Source organism: Coregonus clupeaformis, chromosome 35, assembly GCF_020615455.1.
Source record: "Coregonus clupeaformis isolate EN_2021a chromosome 35, ASM2061545v1, whole genome shotgun sequence".
In the NCBI taxonomy this organism is placed as follows: domain Eukaryota; kingdom Metazoa; phylum Chordata; class Actinopteri; order Salmoniformes; family Salmonidae; genus Coregonus; species Coregonus clupeaformis.
This window is the reverse complement of record NC_059226.1, coordinates 21,841,704-21,869,037: the sequence shown is the minus strand read 5'-3', so window position 1 is coordinate 21,869,037 and position 27,334 is coordinate 21,841,704. Positions and strand designations below refer to the sequence as shown.

Sequence of the window (27,334 nt, the reverse complement as noted above, 5' to 3'; positions counted from 1 at the left end):
GGACCAGACTAGGACCAGGCAAGACAGCACAGACAGATCTGGGACCAGGCTAGCGTTAGCAGGGTTGGGCTAGTTAAAAAAAGGGGAAGAGAAGATGATGAATAGCATCTGTCCTCAGGTCAGGTCTTGTAATGATTTACACGTGCAGCTACTGGGGTGTGTGGGATATAAGAGGGGCTTTTGTTTCCAGACCCCCACAGTGGATTCTGCTCCGGGCACCACGGAGAATGGAGCACACTGATAGGGCTGTCAGCCACAGGGAGCGATCTGATGGGGAGGTCAGGGACAGTTTCAAGTTTCAAGTTTGAATGTCACATGCACAAGTACAGTGAAATGCCTTTCTTGCAAGCTCTAAACCCAACAATGCTGTGATGAGGTGATGTCAAAGGAGTCAGGCGCAGGAGGGTAAATCACAGAATAACAGGCTTTATTCCGCAAATACAGAGTTACGCAGAAATGCGTCTAAAACAGGCGCACTGGAAAATACAAGGCATACGGGGAAATATCCTGGCGATATAAAATACACGGAGCTCCACCGAGCTTAGCTATCCTCCACAATAATCAATCACACACAAAGACAAGGGGGCAGAGGGAACACTTATACAGGTACTGATGAGGGGATATGAACCAGGTGTGTGTAATAAACAAGACAAAACAAATGGAATGATGAGATGAGGAGCGGCAGTGGCTAGAAGGCCGGTGACGACGAACGCAGAAGCCTGCCCGAACAAGGAGAGGTGGCAGCTTAGGAGGAAGTCGTGACTGTACCCCCACCCCAGCTCCAGCAGCGCGCTGACACCGGCCTCGGGGATGGCCAGGAGGACGTGGAGCAGGGCGAGACAGATGCGACGGTGGAAATCCCGCAATAGGGAGGGATCAAGGATATCCCTCACCGGAATCCAGCACCGCTCCTCCGGACCGTACCCCTCCCACTCCACGAGGTACTGAAGGCCCCCCACCCGACGCCCCGAATCCAGGAGGGAACGGATGGAGTACAACGGGGCTCCCTCGATGTCCAGAGGGGGCGGAGGAACCTCCAGCACCTCAGACTCCTGGAGCGGACCAGCCACCACCGGCCTGAGGAGAGACACATGGAACGAGGGGTTAATACGGTAATCTGGAGGGAGTAATAACCTATATGTAACCTCGTTTATCCTCCTCAGGACATTGAACGGCCCCATAAACCGCGGGCTCAGCTTCCGGCAGGGCGGGCGGAGGGGCAGATTCCAGGTCGAGAGCCAGACCCGATCACCCGGTACCAACACCAGGGCCTCACTGCGGTGGCGGTCAGCGTTGGCCTTCTGGCGACGTACGGTGCGCTGGAGGTGGATGTGAGCAGCGTTCCATGTCTCCTCCGCATGCCGAAACCAGTCATCCACCACAGGAGCTTCGGTTTGGCTCTGATGCCACAGTGCCAGAACCGGCTGATAACCTAAAACACATTGAAAGGGCGATAGGTTAGTGGAGGAGTGACAGAGAGAGTTCTGGGCATATTCGGCCCATGGCAAGAACACCGACCACTCCCCCGGCCGGTCCTGGCAGTAGGACCGCAGGAACCTACCCACATCCTGATTCACCCGTTCCACCTGCCCATTACTCTCGGGGTGAAACCCAGAGGTCAGGCTGACGAGACCCCCAAACGTTCCATGAACGCCTTCCAGACCCTGGATGCAAACTGGGGACCCCGGTCAGACACTATGTCCTCTGGCACCCCGTAGTGCCGGAAGATGTGAGTAAACAGGGCCTCCGCAGTCTGCAGGGCCGTGGGGAGACCGGATAGAGGAAGGAGGCGGCAGGCTTTTGAAAAGCGGTCCACAACGACCAGGATGGTGGTGTTACCCTGAGAGAGGGGAAGATCAGTGAGAAATACACAGGTGGGACCATGGCCGTTGTGGAACTGGTAAGGGATGTAACTTACCCACTGTGAGGTGCCTAGGTGCCTTACTCTGGGCGCACACCGAGCAGGAGGAGACATTTACCCTCACGTCCTTAGCCAAGGTAGGCCACCAGTACTTTCCGGTCAGGCAGCGCACTGTTAGACCGATACCTGGGTGACCAGAAGAGGGGGACGTGTGTGCCCAATAGATCAGACGGTCACGGACAAGAGACGGCACGTACTGCAGCCCAGCTGGACACTGAGGTGGAGATGGCTCTGTGCGTAATGCCCGCTCTATGTTCACGTCCATCGCCCATACTACCGGCGCCACAATATAGAAGGACAGGAGTATGGGGGTGTTGTCTATGGGCCTCTCCTCTGTGTCGTACAGCCGTGACAGTGCGTCTGCCTTCACGTTCTTCATACCCGGGATGTATGATAGTGTAAAATCAAACCGGGTGAAGAATAGGGCCCACCTGGCCTGGCGAGGGTTCAGCCTCCTCGCTGCCCGGATGTACTCCAGGTTACGGTGGTCCGTCCAGACGAGGAAAGGGTGTTTCGCCCCTTTGAGCCAGTGCCTCCACACGGTCAGGGCTCGGACAACAGCCAACAGCTCCCGATCACCAATGTCGTAGTTCTGCCCTGCCGGGCTGAGCTTCTTGGAGAAGAAGGCACAGGGGTGGAGCTTGGGTGGCGTGCCCGAGCGTTGAGATAGGACAGCGCCTATCCCTACCTCGGGCGCATCCACCTCCACTACAAATTGTAGTGATGGATCTGGATGGGCCAGTACCGGGGCTGAGGTGAACAGAACCCTCAGGTTACTGAAGGCCCTGTCAGCCTCAGCAGACCAGCGGAGCTGGGACGGCCCACCCTTCAACAGAGATGTGATGGGAGCTGCGACCTTGCCAAAGCCCCGGTGAAACCTCCGATAGTAGTTGGCAAAGCCAATAAAGTGCTGTACCTCCTTAACCGTGGTTGGAGTCGGCAAATTACGCACGGCTGAAATGCGATCTCCCTCCATCTCCACACCTGCGGTATCCGAGGAAGGAGACGGACTGTTGGAAAAACAAACACTTTTCTGCCTTGGCATAAAGGTCATGTCCAACAGTCGGGCCAGAACTTTGCGAACCAGTGACACATGCTCGGCGCGCGTAGTGGAATACACCAGAATGTAATCGATGTAGACCACTACACCGCGACCAAGCATGTCCCGAAACACCTTGTTCACAAAGGACTGGAAGACAGATGGAGCATTCATCAAACCGTACGGCATCACCAGGTATTCGTAATGCCCCGTGGTTGTGCTGAATGCTGTCTTCCACTCGTCCCCCTCTCGGACACGCACCAGGTTGTACGGACTCCGGAGATCTAATTTTGTGAAGAAGTGCGCCCCATCCATTGACTCGATCACAGATGGAATGAGGGGTAGCGGATAACTATAACGTATTGTCCGCTTGTTCAGTGCTCGGTAATCAATGCAAGGCGCAGACCTCCGTCTTTCTTCTTCACATAAAAGAAACTCGAGGAGTGGAGGGACATATGAACCCCTGGCGCAGGGACTCGGAGACGTATGTCTCCAACGCCTCCGTTTCAGCCTGCAACAGGGGATACACATGACTCCTGGGAGGCACAGTGTCTACCCGTAGGTTTATCGCGCAATCCCCCGCCCAATGAGGTGGTAATTTGGTCGCCTGCGTTCTGGAAAAGGTAAATTGAGATCCATCGCTTCTCCAACGCTGGCTAGCATCGTCGAATGCTCCCGGACCCGTGCCACGACTCCAGGCATGCGCTCCTCTCCTGCTGACTCCATGTCTGGTGTGTGATTCTGTGATGAGGTGATGTCGAAGGAGTCAGGCGCAGGAGGGTAAATCACAGAATAACAGGCTTTATTCCGTAAATACAGAGTTACGCAGAAATGCGTCAAACACTCTAGCGCGCAAAACAGGCGCACTGGAAAATACAAGGTACACAGGGAAATATCCCGGCGATACAAAATACAAGGAGCTCCACCGAGCTTAGCTATCCTCCACAATAAACAATCACACACAAAGACAAGGGGGCAGAGGGAACACTTATACAGGTACTGATGAGAGGATATAAACCAGGTGTGTGTAATAAACAAGACAAAACAAATGGAATGAGATGAGGAGCGGCAGTGGCTAGAAGGCCGGTGACGATGAACGCAGAGGCCTGCACGAACAAGGAGAGGTGGCAGCTTAGGAGGAAGTCATGACAAATGCATTAATCAATATCAATTAGTACTACAAATAAAAAGGTAGAACAAAAACACACGAGAAATAAAAATACGAATAACAGGAGAAAGTAAGAAGCTATATACAGGGTCAGTTCCAATACCGTATTTACAATGTGCAGGGATACTGGAGTGATAGAGGTAGATATGTACAGTGAAGGAAAAAAGTATTTGATCCCCTGCTGATTTTGTACGTTTGCCCACTGACAAAGACATGATCAGTCTATAATTTTAATGGTAGGTTTATTTGAACAGTGAGAGACAGAATAACAACAAAACAATCCAGAAAAACGCATGTCAAAAATGTTATAAATTGATTTGCATTTTAATGAGGGAAATAAGTATTTGACACCCTCTCAATCAAAAAGATTTCTGGCTCCCAGGTGTCTTTTATACAGGTAATGAGCTGAGATTAGGAGCACACTCTTAAAGGGAGTGCTCCTAATCTCAGTTTGTTACCTGTATAAAAGACACCTGTCCACAGAAGCAATCAATCAGATTCCAAACTCTCCACCATGGCCAAGACCAAAGAGCTCTCCAAGGATGTCACTATATAGGAATAAGGTGACTAGGCATCACAGGGAGGGATTTGACAGTTTAAAGGGGATGACGGGTGATTTTCTGCTACATTAGACAAACAAACAAAAAACTAAAACACGTTGGCAGTGCGTGATGTGAGTTACACAACTTAAGAGGGAGATCTACTCTGCTGGCAGAGGCTTGATGAAGTTATGACATGTACCCAGACTCTCAGGAGGTGACTAGAGAAGCAGAAAGAGGGAGAAGGGGAGAGAGATGGAGCGAAGGCATTTGTGGCCCACTTTCTGTGAGTGTGATAAGCTCAATCAAGCACTGCTAAGGTTTAAAGTAATAGTATTTCAATTCAGGTCTGGTATCCACTATCCATTCTTATTTGTTATCTACCTCATTGGTCAGGTTACAACACACTCTTATTCAAACATCATGTGATTGTGTGTGTGTTTATCAATCTGTAATTGGTTTGTGTGTGTGTCTCTCTGTGTGTGTGTGTGTGTGTGTGTTCATCAGTCTGTGGCTGGAGTGTGTATGAAGCAGGTGATTGGCTTGTAGTGTTGACATATGTGGGGTTAGACAGATATAAGCTGTTGGAATCTGTCAGGACAGAGAACACACACGTACACACGTACGCACACACAGACACGTACGCACACACAAAGGTGGGAGACACAGGTCACTGTAGGACATTACTCTGAATTAGATATCAAACACATGACAATGATTAACTAAGTTCTTATCAAGGCTATACCTATCTCCTACTACTACTCTACCTCTGGGAACATCAATACATTATACAGGTGGGTCAGTGTTAAAACCAATCCTTGGGAAGGACTCAACTGACCAAAGGACCAATCAGAGGGGTGGTAGGCGTGGTTTAGCCCCACAGAAGTTAATTGGGTTATGATTAAGGGCCGGGCTAGTTTCCTTTGAAAGCACAGGTTCCAGTCCCCACCAGTGTGACCTGATTGCTCTGAAAGCGAGGCCAGACAGCAAGAGTCAGGAGATAAAACAGATTGTATATTAACTTCTCTTACTGACCTAATACCAACCTGACCATGGGCAGAATGTCATTAGACAACAGCACTGGTACAGTAACATGATCATTCTGTTGATCAGTTGCCTGTGTACACTTTTTGGTTATACGTTGTCTGTACGTTGTATGGGTATTTTGTGATTAGACCATTGCTAATGAACTTGGCAGTTGGCGTCACCCTGCGAGAGAGTATTTCATATTACCAATGCACCTTTCTGCAGCAAGGCATTATGAAAAAGTAAAATTTTTATGGCCAGATCTGTACCTCCAACACGTATGGTTTGTATTGCTGTGCCTTGAAAAATAACTGTTTAGCGTCAACAACCTCTCTGCAATGATTGTCTTGAATTGGGGTTTCCCTGTCCTGTCTTGTTTGTATGAAGGACTCCCCTCCACTTACCTCTGACTAGGTTATGTTACTGTGCTCTACTAGGTTATGTTACAGTGCTCCACTAGGTTACGTTACAGGTCTCCACTAGGTTACGTTACAGGTCTCCACTAGGTTACGTTACAGGTCTCCACTAGGTTACGTTACAGGTCTCCACTAGGTTACGTTACAGGTCTCCACTAGGTTACGTTACAGGTCTCCACTAGGTTACGTTACAAGTCTCGACTAGGTTACGTTACAAGTCTCCACTAGGTTACGTTACAGGTCTCCACTAGGTTACGTTACAGGTCTCCACTAGGTTACGTTACAGGTCTCCACTAGGTTACGTTACAGGTCTCCACTAGGTTACGTTACAGTGCTCCACTAGGTTACGTTACAGTGCTCCACTAGGTTATGTTACAGGTCTCCACTAGATTACGTTACAGTGCTCCACTAGGTTATGTTACAGGTCTCCACTAGATTATGTTACAGTGCTCCACTAGGTTATTTTACAGTGCTCTGGACATCAGTTCTTTGTGTCTTTAGATTAGAGCACAGGTCATGTGGTATTCTCTGCAGACTGTGTGTGTTTAGATATTAGTTGAGTGCTCTTTGTGTGTGTGTCCCGCTCTCTGTGTGTGTGTGTTTTCCCTCCCGTGTGTGTGTGCATGTGTGTGTCCCGCTCTGTGTGTGTGTTTTCCCTCCCGTGTGTGTGTGTGTATGTGTCCCGCTCTGTGAGTGTGTGTTTTCCCTCCTGTATGTGTGTGTGTGTGTATGTATGTGTGTGTCCCGCTCTGTGTGTGTGTGTTTTCCCTCCCGTGTGTGTGTCATCCCCTGCTATCTCCTGCTGATCAGGCCTGCTATCCCCCGGGGCTGGGTTGTGGCAGGGGTGGCTGAACTTGGTGACCCCTTCCCCTCCCAGACACAGCTTCTCCTCATGTGGCCCCTGGCCAAACTTGCTCTCAAAGACCACCATTCAGTTCTGCACCGCCGTAGCGCAGCTCTGTGTTTGTGTAAGTATGTGTATGAGTGAGTGAGTGTGGGGGGGGGGGGTGTGTGTGACAGAGAGAGAGAGGGATATATATATATATAGAGAGAGAGAGAGAGGGAGACGAGAGAGAGATAGAGAGTGAAGGAGAGGGCGAGAGAGAGAGAGATGGAGATATGGAGAGAGAGAGAAAGAGAGTGTGTGTGTGTGTATTTTAGAGAGAGAAAGGAGAGGGGAGGGAGAGAGAAGCCTGGGCAGGATTTGTGGAAATTACAGTAGAATTAATTGCTTGTGTGTGTGTGTGTGTGTGTGTGTTTGTATTCATGTGTCAGCTGGGGGTGGGAGTAGATCACTGTGTGTATTAGAGCTGTGTGGCTGAAATATAGACATTACTGTGACAGAGAGAGAGAGAGAGAGAGAGAGAGAGAGAGAGAGAGAGAGAGAGAGAGAGAGAGAGAGAGAGAGAGAGAGAGAGAGAGAGAGAGAGAGAGAGAGAGAGAGAGAGAGAGAGAGAGAGAGAGAGAGAGAGAGAGAGAGAGAGAGAGAGAGAGAGAGACAGAGAGAGACAGAGAGAGAGAGAGAACAAGCGAGCAATTGAGAGAGAGAGAGAGTTGCCCTCTATGGTTGTGAGGTCTGGGGTCCACTCACCAACCAATAATTCACAAAATGGGACAAACACCCAATTGAGACTCTGCATGCAGAATTCTGCAAAAATATACTTTGTGTCCAATGCAAAACCCCAAACAATGCATGCAGAGCAGAATTAGGACTACACCTGCTAGTTATCAAAATCCAGAAAAGAGCTGTTAAATTCTACAACCACCTAAAAGGAAGCAATGCCCACACATTCCACCACAAAGCCCTCACTTACAGAGAGATTAACCTAGAGAAGAGTCCCCTCAGCCAGCTGGTTCTGGGCCTCTGTTCACAAACACAAACTGACCTTACAGAGCCCCAGGACAGAAAAACATTTAAACCCAACCAAATTATGAGAAAGCAAAAAGTTAACAATTTGACACACTGGAAAGAATCAACCGAAAAACAGAGCAAATTGGAATGCTTTCTGGCCCTAAACAGAGAGTACACAGTGGCAGAATACCTGACCACTGTGACTGACCCAAAATTAAGAAAATCCTTGACTATGTACAGTCGTGGTCAAAAGTTTTGAGAATGACACAAGTATTGGTCTTCACAAAGTTTGCTGCTTCAGTGTTTTTAGATATTTTTGTCAGATGTTACTATGGTATACTGAAGTATAATTACAATCATTCCATAAGTGTCAAAGGCTTTTATTGACAATTACATTAAGTTTATGCAAAGAGTCAATATTTGCAGTGTTGACCCTTCTTTTTCAAGACCTCTGCAATCCGCCCTGTCATGCTGTCAATTAACTTCTGGGCCACATCCTGACTGATGGCAGCCCATTCTTGCATAATCAATGCTTGGAGTTTGTTAATACAACCTATACAACCTATATTTATCGGTTTATTTATTTTCCCTTTCATACTTCAACTACTTGCACATTGTTACAACACTGTACATAGCCAATAATATAACATTTGAAATGTCTATATTCTTTAAAACATTTTGTGAGTCTAATGTTCACTAATGTTTCCCTTGTTTATTTCCCTTTTGTTTGTCTATTCCATTTGAGAAAATTGAGCTGTGTCTCCAGTGAACCCAGTGAGAGAGTGTCACGACATCCTCCGAAGCTGCCTCCTCTCCTTGTTCGGGCAGGCTTCTGCGTTCGTCGTCACCGGCCTTCTAGCCACTGTCTCTCATCATTCCATTTGTTTTGTCTTTTTTTTTTTTTTTCATATCCCCTCATCAGTCCCTGTATAAGTATTCCCTCTGCCCCCCATGTCTTTGTGTGTGATTGTTTCCATGTGGAGGTGTCGATAGCTCGGTTGAGCATTATGTGCTTTATCGCCAGGATATTCACCCGTGTGTTTTGTTTTCCCCAGTGCGCCGTTAAGACGCACTGTAGTTGTTTTACGTATTGCTGCGAACCGCTGTATTGGCCGAATAAACCATTATTCTGTGATTTACACCTCCTGTGCCTGACTCCGTCCGAATCACCCGCTACAGAATCACAAACCCAACAGCATGGAGTCAGCAGGAGTGGGGAATATGCCTGGAGTCATTGAGCGGGTCCGGGAGCATTCCAATATGTTAGCCAGCTTGGGCGAAGCGATGGATCGGGTTCTCCAGGCCGTCCAGCGCCTGGAGAGGAGAGGAACCGACCCTGCGGAACCAGCTGAGCGACAGTATCCAGCCACCCACACACCAGCACCCGGAGGTATTCACCTGTCTCGACCGAAGGAATACGACGGGACAGCTGCCCGCTGCCAGGGTTTCCTCCTGCAGCTGGACCTCTATTTCAACACCATCAACCCTGCTCCATCGGATCAGGAGAAGGTGTCTGTCCTTGTCTCCTGCCTCTTGGGGAAAGCCCTGGAGTGGGCCAACGCGGTCTGGAGTGAAGGAGGAGACACGTTGGACAACTACGGAGAATTCGGTCGCCTATTCCGTGCAGTCTTCGATCATCCCCCCGAAGGAAGAGAGAGACGGGCGAACGTCTGGTCCATCTGAGGCAGGGGACGAGGACCGCGCAAGACTTTGCCCTGGAGTTTAGAACTCTAGCGGCTGGGTCTGGGTGGAACGAGCGAGCCCTCATCAACCACTTCCGATGCAGCCTGCGTGAGGACGTCCGAAGGGAGATAGCCTGCTGGGATACCACACTGACCTTTACCCAACTGGTGGACATGGCCATCCGGTTGGACAACCTGCTGGCTTCGAGAGGACGTCCTGGAAGGAGCCTGCCCATTTCACCCCCCTTCAACTCGGATCACATTCCTATGGAGCTGGGTGGTGCAGCGTTCTGGGAGAACGGAGGACGACAGATCCAGTGTCACTCTTGTGGCAAGAGAGGACATTCTGCTGCACAATGTCGTCAGAGTTCTTCTGGTTCTGGAGGCGGCAGGCAGGGCACACTCGAATCACCCCAGGTAGCGCAAACCCACACTCGTTCAGAGCCCTCTGCTGCGCATTTCACCATCCACGTCAACTTCCCTGATTACACGGTAGTTCCCCAGTGGAAGGCGCTGGTAGATTTACCAAAACGCAGGCGACCAAATGACCACCCCATTGGGCGATAAACCTCCGGTTAGACGCTGTGCCGCCCAGGAGTGGCGCCGGAGAAGATGGCTGCCGTTTTACAGCCCTCTAACCAATTGTACTATTATTAATATATAATTTATTCTGTACATAATGTTTCTGCCACCGTCTCTTATGACCAAAAAGAGCTTCTGGATATCAGGACAGCGATTACTCACCTCGTATTGGACGAAGATTTTTTCTTCAACGAGTCGGACGCAAAGAATATCCTACAGACACCCGACAAGGCCCAAATCCCCGTCATTCGCATGAGAAAGAGACAGAGATATCGTGGACATAGGTCGGGGTGCCTTGTAAGGATCCGACGGCGAGCGAGTAAACTGCCTCTTCCATCAATCCTATTAGCCATTGTTCAATCATTTGAGAACAAATTGGACAACCTAAGATTACGGTTATCCTACCAACGGGACATTAAAAACTGTAATATCTTATGTTTCACCGAGTCGTGGCTGAACGACGACATGGACAACATAGAGCTGACGGGATATACGCTACATCGGCAGGATAGAACGGCTGACTCCGGTAAGACAAGGGGTGGCGGTCTGTGTATATTTGTAAACAACAGCTGGTGCACAAAATCTAAAACTAAGGAAGTCTCGAGGTTTTGCTCGCCTGAGGGAGAGTATCTCATGATAAGCTGTAGACCACACTATTTACCAAGAGACTTTTCATCTATATTTTTCGTAGCTGTCTATCTACCACCACAAACCGATGCTGGCATTAAGATTGCACTCAATGAGCTGTATAAGGCCATAAGTCAACAGGAAAACGCTCATCCAGAGGCAGCGCTCCTAGTGGCCGGGGACTTTAATGCAGGGAAACTGTTAGATTAATTTGTATTTTAAGAATAATGACTAAAGGATTTCACCCGAAATACAGTATAAATGTGTGAACTGTGTTAGAATTATAATGTATTGTCAACCTACTAACAGAGGGGGGCGGGACTAAACATTCCAGGGTGAAGGGGACTGAGAAAACGGGTTACAGGGGGCCTCCTAGAGGTGGGCGGAGCAGGGTGCCTTTGTGTGTCGAGGTATAAAACAGGAGTGTATGGGTTTTGGCGCCAGAGCTCTCCATGAATAAAAATACAGATAATCCTTGTTGGTTTTGGACCTTGAATCATTTATGATTAAAACCAGAGCCTTACAACCTCTGGTAATGATTCAAGCTTAGGTTGAATTAGAGATAAACTTAAATCCGTTCTACCTCATTTCTACCAGCATGTTAAATGTGCAACCAGAGGAAAAAAAAACTCTAGACCACCTTTACTCCACACACAGAGACGCATACAAAGCTCACCCTCCATTTGGCAAATCTGACCATAACTCTATCCTCCTGATTCCTGCTTATAAGCAAAAACTAAAGCAGGAAGCACCAGTGACTCGGTTAATAAAAAAGTGGTCAGATGATGCAGATGCTAAGCTACAGGACTGTTTTGCTAGCACAGACTGGAATATGTTCCGGGATTCTTCAGATAGCATTGAGGAGTACACCACATCAGTCACTGGCTTCATCAATAAGTGCATCGATGACGTCGTCCCCACAGTGACCGTACGTACATACCCCAACCAGAAGCCATGGATTACAGGCAACATCCGCACTGAGCTAAAGGGTAGAGCTGCCGCTTTCAAGGAGCGGGACTCTAACCCGGACGCTTATAAGAAATCCCGCTATGCCCTCCGACGAACCCTCAAACAGGCAAAGAGTCAATACCGGACTAAGATTGAATCGTACTACATCGGCTCTGACACTCGTCGGATGTGGCAGGGCTTGAAAACGATTACAGACTACAAAAGGAAGCACAGCCGCAAGCTGCCCAGTGACACAAGCCTACCAGACGAGCTAAATCACTTCTATGCTCGCTTCGAGGCAAGCAACACTTAAGCATTCATGAGAGCTCCAGCTGTTCCCGGATGACTATGTGATCACGCTCTCCGTAGCCGATGTGAGTAAGACTTTTAAGCAGGTCAACATTCACTAGGCCGCAGGGCCAGACGGATTACCAGGACGTGTACTCCGAGCATGTGCTGACCAACTGTCTTCACTGACATTTTCAACATGTCCCTGACTGAGTCTGTAATACCAACATGTTTCAATTAGACCACCATAGTCCCTGTGACCAAGGACACTAAGATAACCTGCCTAAATGACTACCGACCCGTAGCACTCACGTCTGTAGCCATGAAGTGCTTTGAAAGGCTGGTCATAGCTCACATCAACACCATTATCCCAGAAACCCTAGACCCACTACAATTTGCATACCGCCCCAACAGATCCACAGATGATGCAATCTCTATTGCACTCCACACTGCCCTTTCCCACCTGGACAAGAGGAACACCTACGTGAGAATGCTGTTCATTGACTACAGCTCAGCGTTCAACAACATAGTGCCCGCAAAGCTCATCACTAAGCTAAGGATCCTGGGACTAAACACCTCCCTCTGCAACTGGATCCTGGACTTCCTGACGTACCGCCCCCAGGTGGTAAGGGTTGGTAACAACACATCTGCCACGCTGATCCTCAACACGGGGGCCCCTCAGGGGTGCGTGCTCAGTCCCCTCCTGTACTCCCTGTTCACCCATGACTGCATGGCCAGGCACGACTCCAACACCATCATTAAGTTTGCTGACGACACAACAGTGTTAGGCCTGATCACCGACAACGATGAGACAGCCTATAGGGAGGAGGTCCGAGACCTGGCCATGTGGTGCCAGGATAACAACCTCTCCCTCAACGTGATCAAGACAAAGGAGATGATTGTGGACTACAGGAAAAAAAAGAGGACTGAGCACGCCCCCATTCTCATCGACGGGGCTGTAGTGTAACAGGTTGAGAGCTTCAAGTTCCTTGGTGTGCACATCACCAACGAACTATCATGGTCCAAACACACCAAGACAGTCGTGAAGAGGGCACGACAAAGCCTATTTCCCCTCAGGAGACTGAAAAGATTTGTTAGTATGTGGGTAGGTTCCTGCGGTCCTACTGCCAGGACCGGTCGGGGGAGTGGTCAGTGTTCTTGCCATGGGCGGAATATGCCCAGAACTCTCTCCACCACTCCTCCACTAACCTGTCACCATTTCAATGTGTTTTAGGGTATCAGCCGGTCCTGGCACTGTGGCATCAGACCCAGACCAAAGCTCCTGCGGGAGGTCCCTCCGCCCCCTCTGGACATCGAGGGGGCCCCGGCGTACTCCGTCCGTTCCATCCCGGATTTGAGGCATCGGGTGTGGGGCCTTCAGTACCTCGTGGAGTGGGAGGGGTACGGTCCGGAGGAGCAGTACTTGGTCCCGGTGAAGGATGTCCTCGATCCCTCCCTGTTGCGGGATTTCCACCGTCGCCATCCGGATCGCCCTGCTCCGCGTTCTCCTGGCCATCCCCGAGGCCGGTGTCGACGCTCTGCTGGAGCTCCGACTGTACTACTGTGTTCTTTAGATACTGAGAGGAGAATAGTGGTGGTGCATTGTTAGATATTCTATATTACCTTGGACATTTAGCAGACGCTTTTATCCAAAACTATTTAAAGTTACTCCCGAGTGGCGCAGTGGTCTAAGGCACTACATCTCAGTGCTTGAGGCGTCAATTCCAGGCTGTATCACAACCGGCCGTGATTTGGAGTCCCATAGGGCGGCGCACAATTGGCCCAGCGTTGTCCGGGTTTGGCCGGTGTAGGCCGTCATTGTAAATAAGAATTTGTTCTTAACTGACTTGCCTAGTTAAATAAAGGTCTATCAAACCTACAACTCACTGGTGTGTCTATCAAACCTACAAGTCACTAGTGTGTCTATCAAACCTACAAGTCACTGGTGTGTCTATCAAACCTACAAGTCACTGGTGTGTCTATCAAACCTACAAGTCACTGGTGTGTCTATCAAACCTACAAGTCACTGGTGTGTCTATCAAACCTACAACTCACTGGTGTGTCTATCAAACCTACAACTCACTGGTGTGTCTATCAAACCTACAAGTCACTGGTGTGTCTATCAAACCTACAAGTCACTGGTGTGTCTATCAAACCTACAAGTCACTAGTGTGTCTATCAAACCTACAAGTCACTAGTGTGTCTATCAAACCTACAAGTCACTGGTGTGTCTATCAAACCTACAAGTCACTGGTGTGTCTATCAAACCTACAAGTCACTGGTGTGTCTATCAAACCTACAAGTCACTGGTGTGTCTATCAAACCTACAAGTTACTGGTGTGTCTATCAAACCTACAAGTCACTGGTGTGTCTATCAAACCTACAACTCACTGGTGTGTCAGTAGTGTTTTTAACTGGACCACATGGGTCAGTTGATGTGTTTTAGTATTAAGGGGCACTTGTTTTTGATCATTTTAGTGATATGAACCCTGTATATTCTTGAAGAATATCACTTCATGCCTCATGAGCTTGGGAGTCTGAGGTGTTAAGTTGCTGATTGGATGATAGTTGTGGGAAGGATGCCATGGCTGGAGCTACAGTCGCCACTAGTTAGTGGAGTTACATGGGGCAGGAGAGGGGTTCCCCAGAGGTGAGTTGACCAGACCCTGGAGGTGGGAGCAGGGTTCAGTGTGTTTAGTGGGACTGAGGGGTATGGGGGCTGTCGGTGTCAGGCTGTTTGTGTGTGTGTGTGTGTGTGTGTTAAGTGGAACTGAGTGGGGGCTGTTGGGCTGAGAGGGGGGTCATGCGGTGGGGCTGCAATGTCCATAGCGATTGGGAGGTGCTGACCAGGGGGACTAGAGGGCAGTGGCCGGAAGGAGGTGGGGGGTGGAGAGGTCAGAGTGAGCATCTGGATTGGATTGTAGACATTCCTGTGGAAGAGTGTGTGAGCAAAGGTCAAAGGAGGGAGGGGACACTGGGAGAAGTGTGTGTGGGGGGAGGGTGGACAGTGTGTGTTCGTTTGTGTGTGCATATGTGCATTGCTAGGAGGCAGGGTAAGGCAGTGTGGTTATGCAACATTCATGTGGTTGGATATTATAGGACAATTCAGAGAGTATGCCATATGTACTCCTCTAACCCGTCCCTGTATTAAACAGAGCCATTGCCTTGCCTAACCAAACCTTCACTGACTCGCTCTGTTCATTGGTCAATCACATTATTACAAGTTGTTAAAAACACTGAATTACTTTGCTTTTACAATATAAATAATTGGCATTGACTATACCGATCACATAGCGGTAATATTATATGAAATAAGTGTATTTGATATTAAAACCCACGTTCACTATCTCTGTGTGCAGGTCGGAAGTCTGTGGGAATAGAGCCATTGCACTCTCTCCAAGTATGATTGGCTGAATACTAGGGCTGGGAATTTCCAGGGACCTCAGGATACAATATTATCATGATACTTTGGTGTCGATACAATATGTATTGCGATTCGGTACTGGAATTTTATTGTGATTCGATGTTCCATATTGCTCACTATGTCTGCTGCAGAGAGACAAGAGGCATCAGTCAGGGAAATAAAAGTGCTGAAAACCAATTGGCTCCCTATTTAAAAAGAAGACGGAGAACAAGCTATGAAGGAGTTTTGATGCAGGCAGGTACAGCCACCTAGCGCAAAAATAATGTTGCGATATTGTCAAAACAATACGATATGATACATTATCAAAAATAATATCCCAATATGGAACTCTATAGATTTTTTCCACCATCACTATTGAATACCTAACCATGTCCTTCTCTGATTGGTTGTCTGTGCAGGTGGGAGGTCCGTGGGCTGCAGCCATGCTGTCCCTGGACGAGCCATTGGACCTAATGCTCCCCCGAGGGTGTGTCAACGGGCGGGACAGGGGTGCACGGTCGCCCCCCACCCTCACCCTCTCTCCGATACCCTCCAAGCGCGCCCGGCAGCTCCGCATGGCTGATGATGGCACAGCCGTCATAGTGCCCGCCTCCCCGGCCTCGCCGCACACAGGTGGGTGACAACACACCCACCCCCACACACACACACACACACACAGGTGGGTGACACTGCGCACACACACAGAGGTGGGTAACACTGGGGCTCAACAGCAGTACAAATTCCCATATTCTGTTCATCGCTGACATGGCATTAGATAGGACAAACTAACAACACAAAAGCTGACCTCATACTTGAACAAGTTGTTATGAACACAAAGAGAAGAGTGGGTGAACCCATAGCTGTAACAGACTGCCAATCAATCCCTCTAACCAGATCACACACCCACAGGTGTTAGGTACTCTGACCGACCGATCTGACAGAGTCTGACCCCCCTCCCACTTCCACAGGTGTGCCGGTGGTCTCCCAAGAGAAGCCAGAGACACCCCCCACCCCCCCGGCCGTGGACCTCAGTACGTCCCCCTCCTCCCGCCACACCTCCAGCTCCCCAGAGATGACCAACGGAAACGGGGTCTCCCACCGCATCATTGCAGGGGTGAGTAGAAACCATCTGACAGTACGGACACTTCTGAATTGTCCCGTTCCAGTGTGAGAGAGGGGGGGGGGTGGACACAGGAGGATAGAGAGGAGGAGGAGGAAGAGGAAGAAGCAGAGAGAGAGAGAGATGCTTCCCCGCCAATCCCAGCTGTATCTGTTAGAACTAATACCCTGTCACACTGTCCTCTCCCCAGTAGATTAGCTTTCATGAGAAAAGGCGAGGAGGCACGACACCAATGAGTCAGGAACACAGCGAGAACAAGAGGGCTCACACACACTATAAACTACATCTCAGAAGAGAGAGAGAGAGAGAGAGAGAGAGAGAGAGAGAGAGAGAGAGAGAGAGAGAGAGAGAGAGAGAACTGCAACTGGACCACAGGCTCCAGCTATGTCAAAAATGTGTATGTGACAAATCTTATAAAATGACACCAATTCCCGGCACTCAGCTATGCTTCTGCATTCATCAGTGTGTATGTGTGCGTGCGCTTGTGTCTATGTTTTGGCAGTTGTATGTGTCTATGTTTTGGCAGTTGTGTGTGTGTGTGTGTGTGTGTGTGTGTGTGTGTGTGTGCATGCATTTATGTATATGTGTGTGCACGGTTGTATGAGTGTGTGTGTGCCCATGTTTGTGGGAGTGCTTGTCTGGGACTTACAGGGAGGCAGAATGGCCACAGCCAGCAGCTCTCAATACAATTGGGAGCGAATTGAATTAGGCGGCGTGAGGTCTGCATGGCTGTACCTCGCTGTAAATCTGATTATACACACACACACACACACACACACACACACACACACACACACACACACACACAATGCCTGAGGCCACTGAGTGCAAGTAACACACAGAGAGAGAGAGAGAGAGAGAGACAGAGCGACAGCTTGTTATACAGAACACAGGACACATGTGTTTGATAAAAAGTGCCCCCCCTTAAAAAGTGTCACACTTCCCTTATGTGAAGTGTGACAGGGGTGTTAGGAGCTGCTCTGTGCCCCTAATGTTGCCTGTGTGCTGCTGGCACTAACCAGGCTGAGTCAGAGGACACGGCCCGGGATAGAAGGCTCTCATTACAGACCAAGGGTCCATCCAGTCACAGCACCACTGTTGGATTTTATAATGACTTAAGCCAAATATGAATGTTCTCACCACAGAGTGGAAGGAGAGGGACAGGAGAAGGAGATGGAGAGGGACAGGAGAAGGAGAGGGACAGGAAAAGGAGAGGGACAGGAGATGGAGAGGGACAGGGACAGGAGATGGAGAGGGAAAGAGAGAAAATGGTGAAAAGAATGGGAGCAGAAAAGAATGGGAGCAGATGTTGTTCTGTGGGGCTGCTGACTGAGTGTAGTAGAGGGAACAGACAGACATTCTAACCTCTAATCCTCCTCTTCCTCCTCTTCCTCCTCTCTCTCAGGACTCAGCTCACATCCGTTACGTGGAGAGCAGAGCCTCCTCGCAGGCCTTCCAGTTCTTCGTGCCGATTGGTGCTGGGTCCGGACTCCACCTGCCGTCATCCATGTTCATTGGCCAGCCCAACGACAAGCGGGCCTCTCCCGATCTCTCAGCAGACGAACAGCTGGCCTGTCGCTGGAGGAAGGTGAGACACAGGAGTGATGCAACAGGGGAAACATTTTAGCCTGGGCCCAGATCGGTTTGTGTTGTCTTGCCAACTGCTATGTAATCGTCATTGTTGAGTTGGCAAGCCAGCACAAACAGATCTGGGACCAGGCTAGAACCAGTTTTGCTCTGTAGCCAGGTGTTACCATGACTAGACACTACAAAGTTAATTGTTTTAACATTTGGCAATGACAGTGGTGGATGTTAAACCTTCTCTTTATTTAACCAGGTAAGCCAGTTGAGAACAAGTTCTCATTTACAACTGCGACCTGGCCAAGATAAAGCAAAGCAGTGAGATAAAACAACACAGAGTTACATATGGAATAAACAAAACGTACAGTCAATAACACAATAGAAAATATACACTGCTCAAAAAAATAAAGGGAACACTTAAACAACACATCCTAGATCTGAATGAATGAAATAATCTTATTAAATACTTTTTTCTTTACATAGTTGAATGTGCTGACAACAAAATCACACAAAAATTATCAATGGAAATCAAATGTATCAACCCATAGAGGTCTGGATTTGGAGTCACCCTCAAACTTAAAGTGGAAAACCACACTACAGGCTGATCCAACTTTGATGTAATGTCCTTAAAACAAGTCAAAATGAGGCTCAGTAGTGTGTGTGGCCTCCACGTGCCTGTATGACCTCCCTACAACGCCTGGGCATGCTCCTGATGAGGTGGCGGATGGTCTCCTGAGGGATCTCCTCCCAGACCTGGACTAAAGCATCCGCCAACTCCTGGACAATCTGTGGTGCAACGTGGCGTTGGTGGATGGAGCGAGACATGATGTCCCAGATGTGCTCAATTGGATTCAGGTCTGGGGAACGGGCGGGCCAGTCCATAGCATCAATGCCTTCCTCTTGCAGGAACTGCTGACACACTCCAGCCACATGAGGTCTAGCATTGTCTTGCATTAGGAGGAACCCAGGGCCAACCGCACCAGCATATGGTCTCACAAGGGGTCTGAGGATCTCATCTCGGTAGCTAATGGCAGTCAGGCTACCTCTGGCGAGCACATGGAGGGCTGTGCGGCCCCCAAAGAAATGCCACCCCACACCATGACTGACCCACCGCCAAACCGGTCATGCTGGAGGATGTTGCAGGCAGCAGAACGTTCTCCACGGCGTCTCCAGACTCTGTCACGTCTGTCACATGTGCTCAGTGTGAACCTGCTTTCATCTGTGAAGAGCACAGGGCGCAAGTGGCGAATTTGCCAATCTTGGTGTTCTCTGGCAAATGCCAAACGTCCTGCACGGTGTTGGGCCGTAAGCACAACCCCCACCTGTGGACGTCGGGCCCTCATACAACCCTCATGGAGTCTGTTTCTGACCGTTTGAGCAGACACATGCACATTTGTGGCCTGCTGGAGGTCATTTTGCAGGGCTCTGGCAGTGCTCCTCCTGCTCCTCCTTGCACAAAGGCGGAGGTAGCGGTCCTGCTGCTGGGTTGTTGCCCTCCTACGGCCTCCTCCACATCTCCTGATGTACTGGCCTGTCTCCTGGTAGCGCCTCCATGCTCTGGACACTACGCTGACAGACACAGCAAACCTTCTTGCCACAGCTCGCATTGATGTGCCATCCTGGATGAGCTGCACTACCTGAGCCACTTGTGTGGGTTGTAGACTCCGTCTCATGCTACCACTAGAGTGAAAGCACCGCCAGCATTCAAAAGTGACCAAAACATCAGCCAGGAAGCATAGGAACTGAGAAGTGGTCTGTGGTCACCACCTGCAGAACCACTTCTTTATTGGGGGTGTCTTGCTAATTGCCTATAATTTCCACCTTTTGTCTATTCCATTTGCACAACAGCATGTGAAATGTATTGTCAGTCAGTGTTGCTTCCTAAGTGGACAGTTTGATTTCACAGAAGTGTGATTGACTTGGAGTTACATTGTGTTGTTTAAGTGTTCCCTTTATTTTTTTGAGCAGTGTATATACAGTGTGTGCAAATGGGGATGAGGTAGTTGGGTGGGCTAATTACAGATGGGCTGTGTACAGGTACAGTGATCGGTAAGCTGCTCTGACAACTGATGCTTAAAGTTAATGAGGGAGATAAGTGTCTCCAGCTTCAGAGATTTTTGTAGTTCGTTCCAGTCATTTGCAGCAGAGAACTGGAAGGAATGGCGGCCAATGGAGGTGTTGCCTTTGGGGATGAACAGTGAGATATACCTGCTGGAGCGCATACTACGGGTGGGTGTTGCTATGGTGACAAGTGAGCTAAGATAAGACGGGGATTTGCCTAGAAGTGATTTATAGATGACCTGGAGCCAGTGGGTTTGGCGACGAATATGTAGTGAGGGCCAGCCAATGAGAGCGTACAGGTCACAATGGTGGGTAGTATATGGGGCTTTGGTGACAAAACGGATGGCACTGTGATAGACTACATCCAATTTGCTGAGTTGAGTGTTGGAAGCTATTTTGTAAATGACATCGCCGAAGTCAAGGATCGGTAGGATAGTCAGTTTTATGAGGGCATGTTTAGCAGCATGAGTGAAGGAGGCTTTGTTGCGAAACAGGAAGCCGATTCTAGATTTAACTTTGGATTGGAGATGCTTAATGTGAGTCTGGAAGGAGAGTTTACGGTCTAACCAGACACCTAGGTATTTGTAGTTGTCCACATACTCTAGGTCAGACCCGTCGAGAGTAGTGATTCTAGTCGGGCGGGCGGGTGTAAGCAGCGTTCGATTGAAGAGCATGCATTTAGTTTTACTAGTGTTTAAGAGCAGTTGGAGGCCACGGAAGGAGTGTTGTATGACATTGAAGCTCATTTGGAGGTTTGTTAACACAGTGTCCAATGAAGGGCCAGATGTATACAAAATGGTGTCGTCTGCGTAGAGGTGGATCTGAGAGTCACCAGCAGCAAGAGCGACATCATTGATATACACAGAGAATAGAGTCGGCCCGAGAATTGAACCCTGTGGCACCCCCATAGAGACTGCCAGAGGTCCAGACAACAGGCCCTCCGATTTGACACATTGAACTCTGTCTTCCACCATCCCCAGTGCCATCTTCTCTTTGACTCCCTGCAAGACCTCGTGGACCATGTCAACGACTTCCATGTCAAACCTGAAAAGGATTCTGGCTACTGCTGCCACTGGGATGGCTGCGCTCGCAAAGGGCGGGGCTTCAACGCTAGGTGAGCTTTAACTCAGATCATGACTAAGATGATTGTGTGAGATGATTAGCTAACCACTTGAATGGGTCGAACATAAGGCATTTATAACTCCTTCATGAAACCGGTCATAACACCTCTATGAGTGTGCCATATCATTCAAAACTACCTTCGTAACTGTTCATAAAAATGTTATGAATGCCTTGTACCCATTCAAGTACATTGTTACATATGGGTATGCGTGTGTATCTGTTATTATACTCAAGTGTGTGTGTGTGTGTGTGTGTGTGTGTGTGTGCAGGTACAAGATGCTTATCCATATCCGTACCCACACCAATGAGAAGCCTCACCGTTGCCCCACCTGCAACAAGAGCTTCTCTCGCCTGGAGAACCTCAAGATACACAACCGCTCACACACAGGTTGGTCAGACACTCAGACAGACAGACAGACACACAGACAGACAAGACAGAGAGACACAGACAGACAGACACACATAGACAGATCAGTACAAAATATTGAAAAGATGCACTCACTGTAAAGTCACACATTCTCTTGTCTGCTGTATACACTTGAAAGCATTCATGCAATCTCTAACGCTAAAATAACGAATAAAGTTTATTGAATTGAATAACTTACCTGTATGTCTTTTCTCCTCAGGTGAGAAGCCCTACATCTGTCCATACGAGGGCTGCAGCAAGCGCTACTCCAACTCCAGCGACCGCTTCAAGCACACACGCACCCACTACGTGGACAAGCCCTACTACTGCAAGATGGCCGGCTGCCTGAAGCGCTACACAGACCCCAGCTCCCTCCGTAAGCACATCAAGGCCCACGGCCACTCTGTAGCCCAGGAGCAAGGCTCTCCGGGCGGGCTGGGCTCCCTGCTCAAGGGGGGTCCCCTGGGGGTGGGGATGGGTGGAGGAGGGGGGAAGCTGGGGGAGTCGGAGCTGAGCTACATCAGTGGGGCCCATATCATCATCCCCAGCGCCGCTGCCGCTCTCCTGGGGGGCCACGCTCTGCAGGGCCTGGGGGGCTCCATCCCTCTATCCCCCCTCGGCCCCCGGCCCCTGGACCTGAGCATGCTGGGGGGGTGCCCCAGCTCCCCTTGCACCACCTCCATCCTGTCCTTCAATGGTTCTCCTCTGAGCTTGGCCACCAAGTCATCCCTGGGGCTCTCCCCGGCCTTCCCCTCCTCGGCCCTTGGGCTGGGGCCCACCATGGTCCCCGTGTCCCTAGGAGGATCTATGGGGTCGTCCACCTCGGAGCGCAGGGCCCACCACCACGGGCGTCACTGCAAGGGAAAAATTGGGGGGGAGGAGGGGGAGGACGAGCTTCACCGTGGGGGGGTGCTGAACCTCTCCACGGGGGCCTCCCACGACCCCCTGTCCTGGGTGGTCATCCCCTCTGGCACGGTTGTGCTCAAGCCAGCTGTGGTCAACTAACACACACATTCCAGAGGAGCTCAGGGGGTGGGGGGGGTAGAAATAAAATTGACAGGTGAAAAGAAAGAAAGGCAACTTAAACTAAACAACAAAATCCACACCTCAGTTTGTGAATTGGCTCTGACAAACAAATATAATTCATAAGAGAAACGTAAACTGAGGTATCTGGCAGGCTATCTTTGCATTTGTCTAGCATATTTTGGGACCAACAACAACTCAGAAATATATTTCAATCGTGTAATTTTGTATTATTTCACAAGGCTTGAAAAAAAATGCAACAGCGGCCTCCTCACCTCTTCACCTCATTCTCTGTCTCTTGTCTTATGTCTCTCACTTACTTACATTTCCTTTGTTTATGGACAGGCTCCATTGAAACGACAGTCTTCTAATGCTCTGTGTCCTTGCTCAAGCTCCACCTCATGTGTATGTATTTATAATGTTCATGTTGACAGTGTGAACCGCGGCCTAGCAGTGAGGTAGACACACAAATGAAACAGTAGGACGCGCTCGCTGCTAGGCTAGCAACACACAGTACGTCCCCATTCTGCTGCTTTAAAGGCTACATAAACTACTTCGTACAAAGTGCTGTGAACACAATTGGACAAACTTCCTGTTTTATCGGAAGTGAAGTCAAACTGATTTAGAAGGGGATTACGGATTAATTGAATGCGGGTCATTGACTGCACCTCCCTACTTTAAACAATAGGGCGGTGCTATTGGATATAGTGTATGGCAATCAGAATGCCATCCACAGGAGCACACGCATTATTGGATGATGTGTATGTCAATCAGAATGACACAACCCCCTTTGAGTCAGTACATAAACCCACAGCACTGATGGTGTCACCAGCTATAGTGTTGTAACCTCACAACTGCTGCTAACCTCTCAACAACTCTCCTCAAACGTAACCGAAACTAAACGTGAGCACTTTGATGACTATTTTTGACAATCTTTTCCCAATTCGGGGAGGGTGACCATCGTGGACAAGCCCTTTCCACAATGATATGTGACGGGCTTGTCGTTGCAGACTAAGGGTTTGTGTAAGGACACAGAGCAACTAAGGTCTTAGAAGGCAGACAACGGTGTTATATCACCCAGCAAATGACCAATATTCTTCTTCTTCTTCACGGTGACGTCTATGGCATAGGTGTTGTTTTGTACCCCCTAGTGGAAAGGTGAATCACTACGGCCAGTCAGCCTCCCAGTCTCATTCTACCAGTCCAATGTATTATTGTCCACAACACCTCTACTTCTAACTGACAAAGTGAGTTAAGTACTGAGTATGAAAGGCCCACTGTTTAAGTAACACACTGTGTTGTGGTACAGTATTTGAAGTGACCTGTCATAAAAACCAGCTGTGTAAAACAGGTGGTTGTCCAGTGAAGAGAACATTCAAAGCCTGACTTGGAGTCCTGAGTCCTTGTGGAGTTGGTTGTTGGTTGCTGTGTCCCGAGTTCAACAGTCCCACATTGTGCCAAAAAATATCCAGCCTTGAGGGCAGACTGGGTGCTGTGTATCCTGAACCACAGGGTGTGTGACACATTAATGCCTGATTTATACTATAGGGCTGACTCAAACCATACCATGATGGCTCGGATTTTCTTTTCACATTGTTCTGTTTAGCATGGTTCCAACATCATGGCGTAACCAGGCCAGCCAGCTACAGTTAGGCATGGTTTGGCCCTATAGTGTGAATCAGGCTTTACTGCTACATACAGCTGGACTGGTCAGAGAACCACAGCCACACTAGAAACTGCCTCACTTCACTTTTCCAAAGAAGTGGGGTTAATTCACTGACTTTTAGAACAACTTACTTATGTAAAAATCTGTATGGTTCGATTGATGCATTCAACATGCACCTATACCATACACACCAATGTATTTTTTACGTTTTACAAAACATGTTACTGCCAACTTGTACTTGTGACTCTCTGGAAACATTTTGTCTTTCTCTTTCCATCTTCACTAACTTGGTTTTCCCTTCATTTACACTCAGGCTTGAAAGGGCCACCTTTCTCTGTGGACTCTGGGGTCCTTCCACAAGCTTGCGTCGCAGAGATATGATGTATGTAGAATGTTGAGTGAACCCCGTTATGGGGGTATAGGAGGGGAGGTGAGAGGAAGAGAGGAGAGGAGGACAGGTGAGAGGAGCATCTTAACACAAGGAACATTCCCCTGAAGAGACAAATACCCCTCCACCTCTACTCACTCTCTCTCCATCTTTCTTTAAAGGTCTTACATTTCCATTTTCCATGTCCATAGTTTATTTTCCATGATGGTATGTCCATTGTTTTGAGAATAATCACAGTTATGGTTGTTTTTGTTAGTCATTTGTTTGTTCTTTTGTCATTGATGTTCAGACGAGACATTTTCTGATGTTGAAGTTGCTTTGTTTCATGTTTCTTGCGATGGCTGCTCTGTAACTCAGCTTTCTCCCTGGGCTGGCCTGGGCTGTGGAGGGGTGTGGATGGAGGGGCAGAAGGGAGGATGGTCCTTCCTGTCCTGAACAGGGTTGTGTTCATTAGGACATGCAACAGAAAACATTTTTTTTAAACGTTTTGCAATGGAAAAGTAGCGTTTCTGAGCATTGGACAAATCCAGATAGTCCCTTCCTTTTTCAGTGCGTTTGGTGCCTAATGAACACGACCCAGGTGAGTGGGGTCAGGGGATGTCCAATTTATTATAATAATAAGACATCATAATCCTCACTGACAATCACACAGTTATAGAAGAGGCCCTGTACAGATCCTCACTCTGTAGAGAGAGTACTCACTCCCTGAGTCCATCTATTGACAGGGTTTACCTCCAGACCCATACACTCCCTGAGTCCATCTATTGACAGGGTTTACCTCCAGACCCATACACTCCCTGAGTCCATCTATTGACAGGGTTTACCTCCAGACCCATACACTCTCTGAGTCCATCTATTGACAGGGTTTACCTCCAGACCCATACACTCTCTGAGTCCATCTATTGACAGGGTTTACCTCCAGACCCTTACAGTATGTTTATGGTCCTGTCAGAGTGACCATGTGGTCCAGTGGATGGAGATCTGTGGTCGTGGTGGTCTACAGGCCCATAGCTACACAGACTGGACACATTAATCAGTGTCCAATTTACACAGCGCCATCCAGAGGAGAGGATGAGTTCTGAACTTCTGATTGCAAACAGAGGGCATCTGTTAGGGATTGGGTTTAACAGACCTAGGGCTAGACTAGATTAAGGGTTTAACAGACCTAGGGCTAGACTAGATGAAGGGTTTAACAGACCTAGGGCTAGACTAGATGAAGGGTTTAACAGACCTAGGGCTAGACTAGATGAAGGGTTTAACAGACCTTGGGCTAGACCAGATGAAGGGTTTAACAGACCTTGGGCTAGACAAAGGGTTTAACAGACCTAGGTCTAGACTAGATGAAGGGTTTAACAGACCTTGGGCTAGACTAGACGAAGGGTTTAACAGACCTTGGGCTAGACTAGACGAAGGGTTTAACAGACCTAGGTCTAGACTAGATGAAGAGATTCCCATGACAAAATTAACTGAGCAAACTGCAATCTGAACATCTAAAATGGTGGGTGGCCTGGAGAGAATGAGGGGGGGGTTGAGAGAGCGAGCGGGTGGGAGTTAATGGAGAAATGAATGAACAGGGTAGAGTGAGCGAGAGAGATGAAGGGAGAGGCACTTTGCCAGCGAACGAGGGCAGCCAGGTCTGTAGAGTGAGTGCCCCTCCATCTGCCCATCCCACCCTCACCAGGGCCTCTCGTCTCTGAAATCAGTGCCCGCCCCGTTCCTCTCGCTCTCTGCTCCCTGCCTGATGCTGCCAGCCAGCAGGGAAACTAGGTCACTGAACTCTGTCTGCCCTCTGTTTTTTTATATAAATTAAAGCCAAAAGGCTGAACTCTCTCACTCCCTCTATAGCCGGTCAGCGGTCACCACAAAGCTTTTCACCAGAGGAGGGTTAGAGTAAAAAAACACAAACAGGCAGGCACACACACAAACAGGCACGCACGCAGACAGACAGACAGACAAAAACAATAAAGTATGCACACACAGTAAACAAACCCAAATATCCAGTATAATCCTTTCTGGCTAAATATGTTTGGGGTTTTTAAGGAGCGGGTCAAAATAAATAATGTTGTGCCGGAGGCTGCAGTGCTATCTCTGACAAGCCAAGGGAGGATTTGTGCTGGGCAGATTCACTGCATATTTCTATTTCTGCCTCGGCCACTCTTAATCACTGCGATCACACACACGTGGAGAGTGCTGCACACATGGACACACACGCTATACCCTCCTCTTTGGTGGCCAGTATCGCCATCTCCCTCCAGGCAGGCATGGTAGAAGCCAACCACCTCTGTATCAGTGGACCAACCTCCAGTGTGATTTCAGAGTCAGATGATGTCATGAGTAACATGTGTTAAGTAGGCTAGGTTTCCCTGGCAACAGTGGAATCCTCAGACATGACTGTTCTCCCCAGCCCAATCCCCTCTGTCCTTTCATCCCTTCGTCTCTCTCTCCTCCTCTGTCTCTCTTGCTCATTGAAGCCAGA

General features: G+C 48.9%; 1 protein-coding gene across 1 annotated transcript in view; it reads left to right on the top strand.

Annotated features, from left to right (window-relative positions):
• The window catches only part of LOC121551254 (zinc finger protein GLIS2), a 58,818-nt gene extending 35,999 nt beyond the window's left edge, over positions 1–22,819 (top strand). The window contains exons 2-7 of the mRNA XM_041863822.2: positions 15,911–16,124; positions 16,460–16,605; positions 18,017–18,199; positions 21,234–21,367; positions 21,645–21,763; positions 22,002–22,819. Coding sequence (XP_041719756.1) covers positions 15,935–16,124; positions 16,460–16,605; positions 18,017–18,199; positions 21,234–21,367; positions 21,645–21,763; positions 22,002–22,786 — 1,557 coding nt within the window. The 5' untranslated portion in view covers positions 15,911–15,934 and the 3' untranslated portion in view covers positions 22,787–22,819. The remainder of the gene's footprint in view (positions 1–15,910; positions 16,125–16,459; positions 16,606–18,016; positions 18,200–21,233; positions 21,368–21,644; positions 21,764–22,001) is intronic.
• The last annotated feature ends 4,515 nt before the right edge of the window (positions 22,820–27,334 follow it).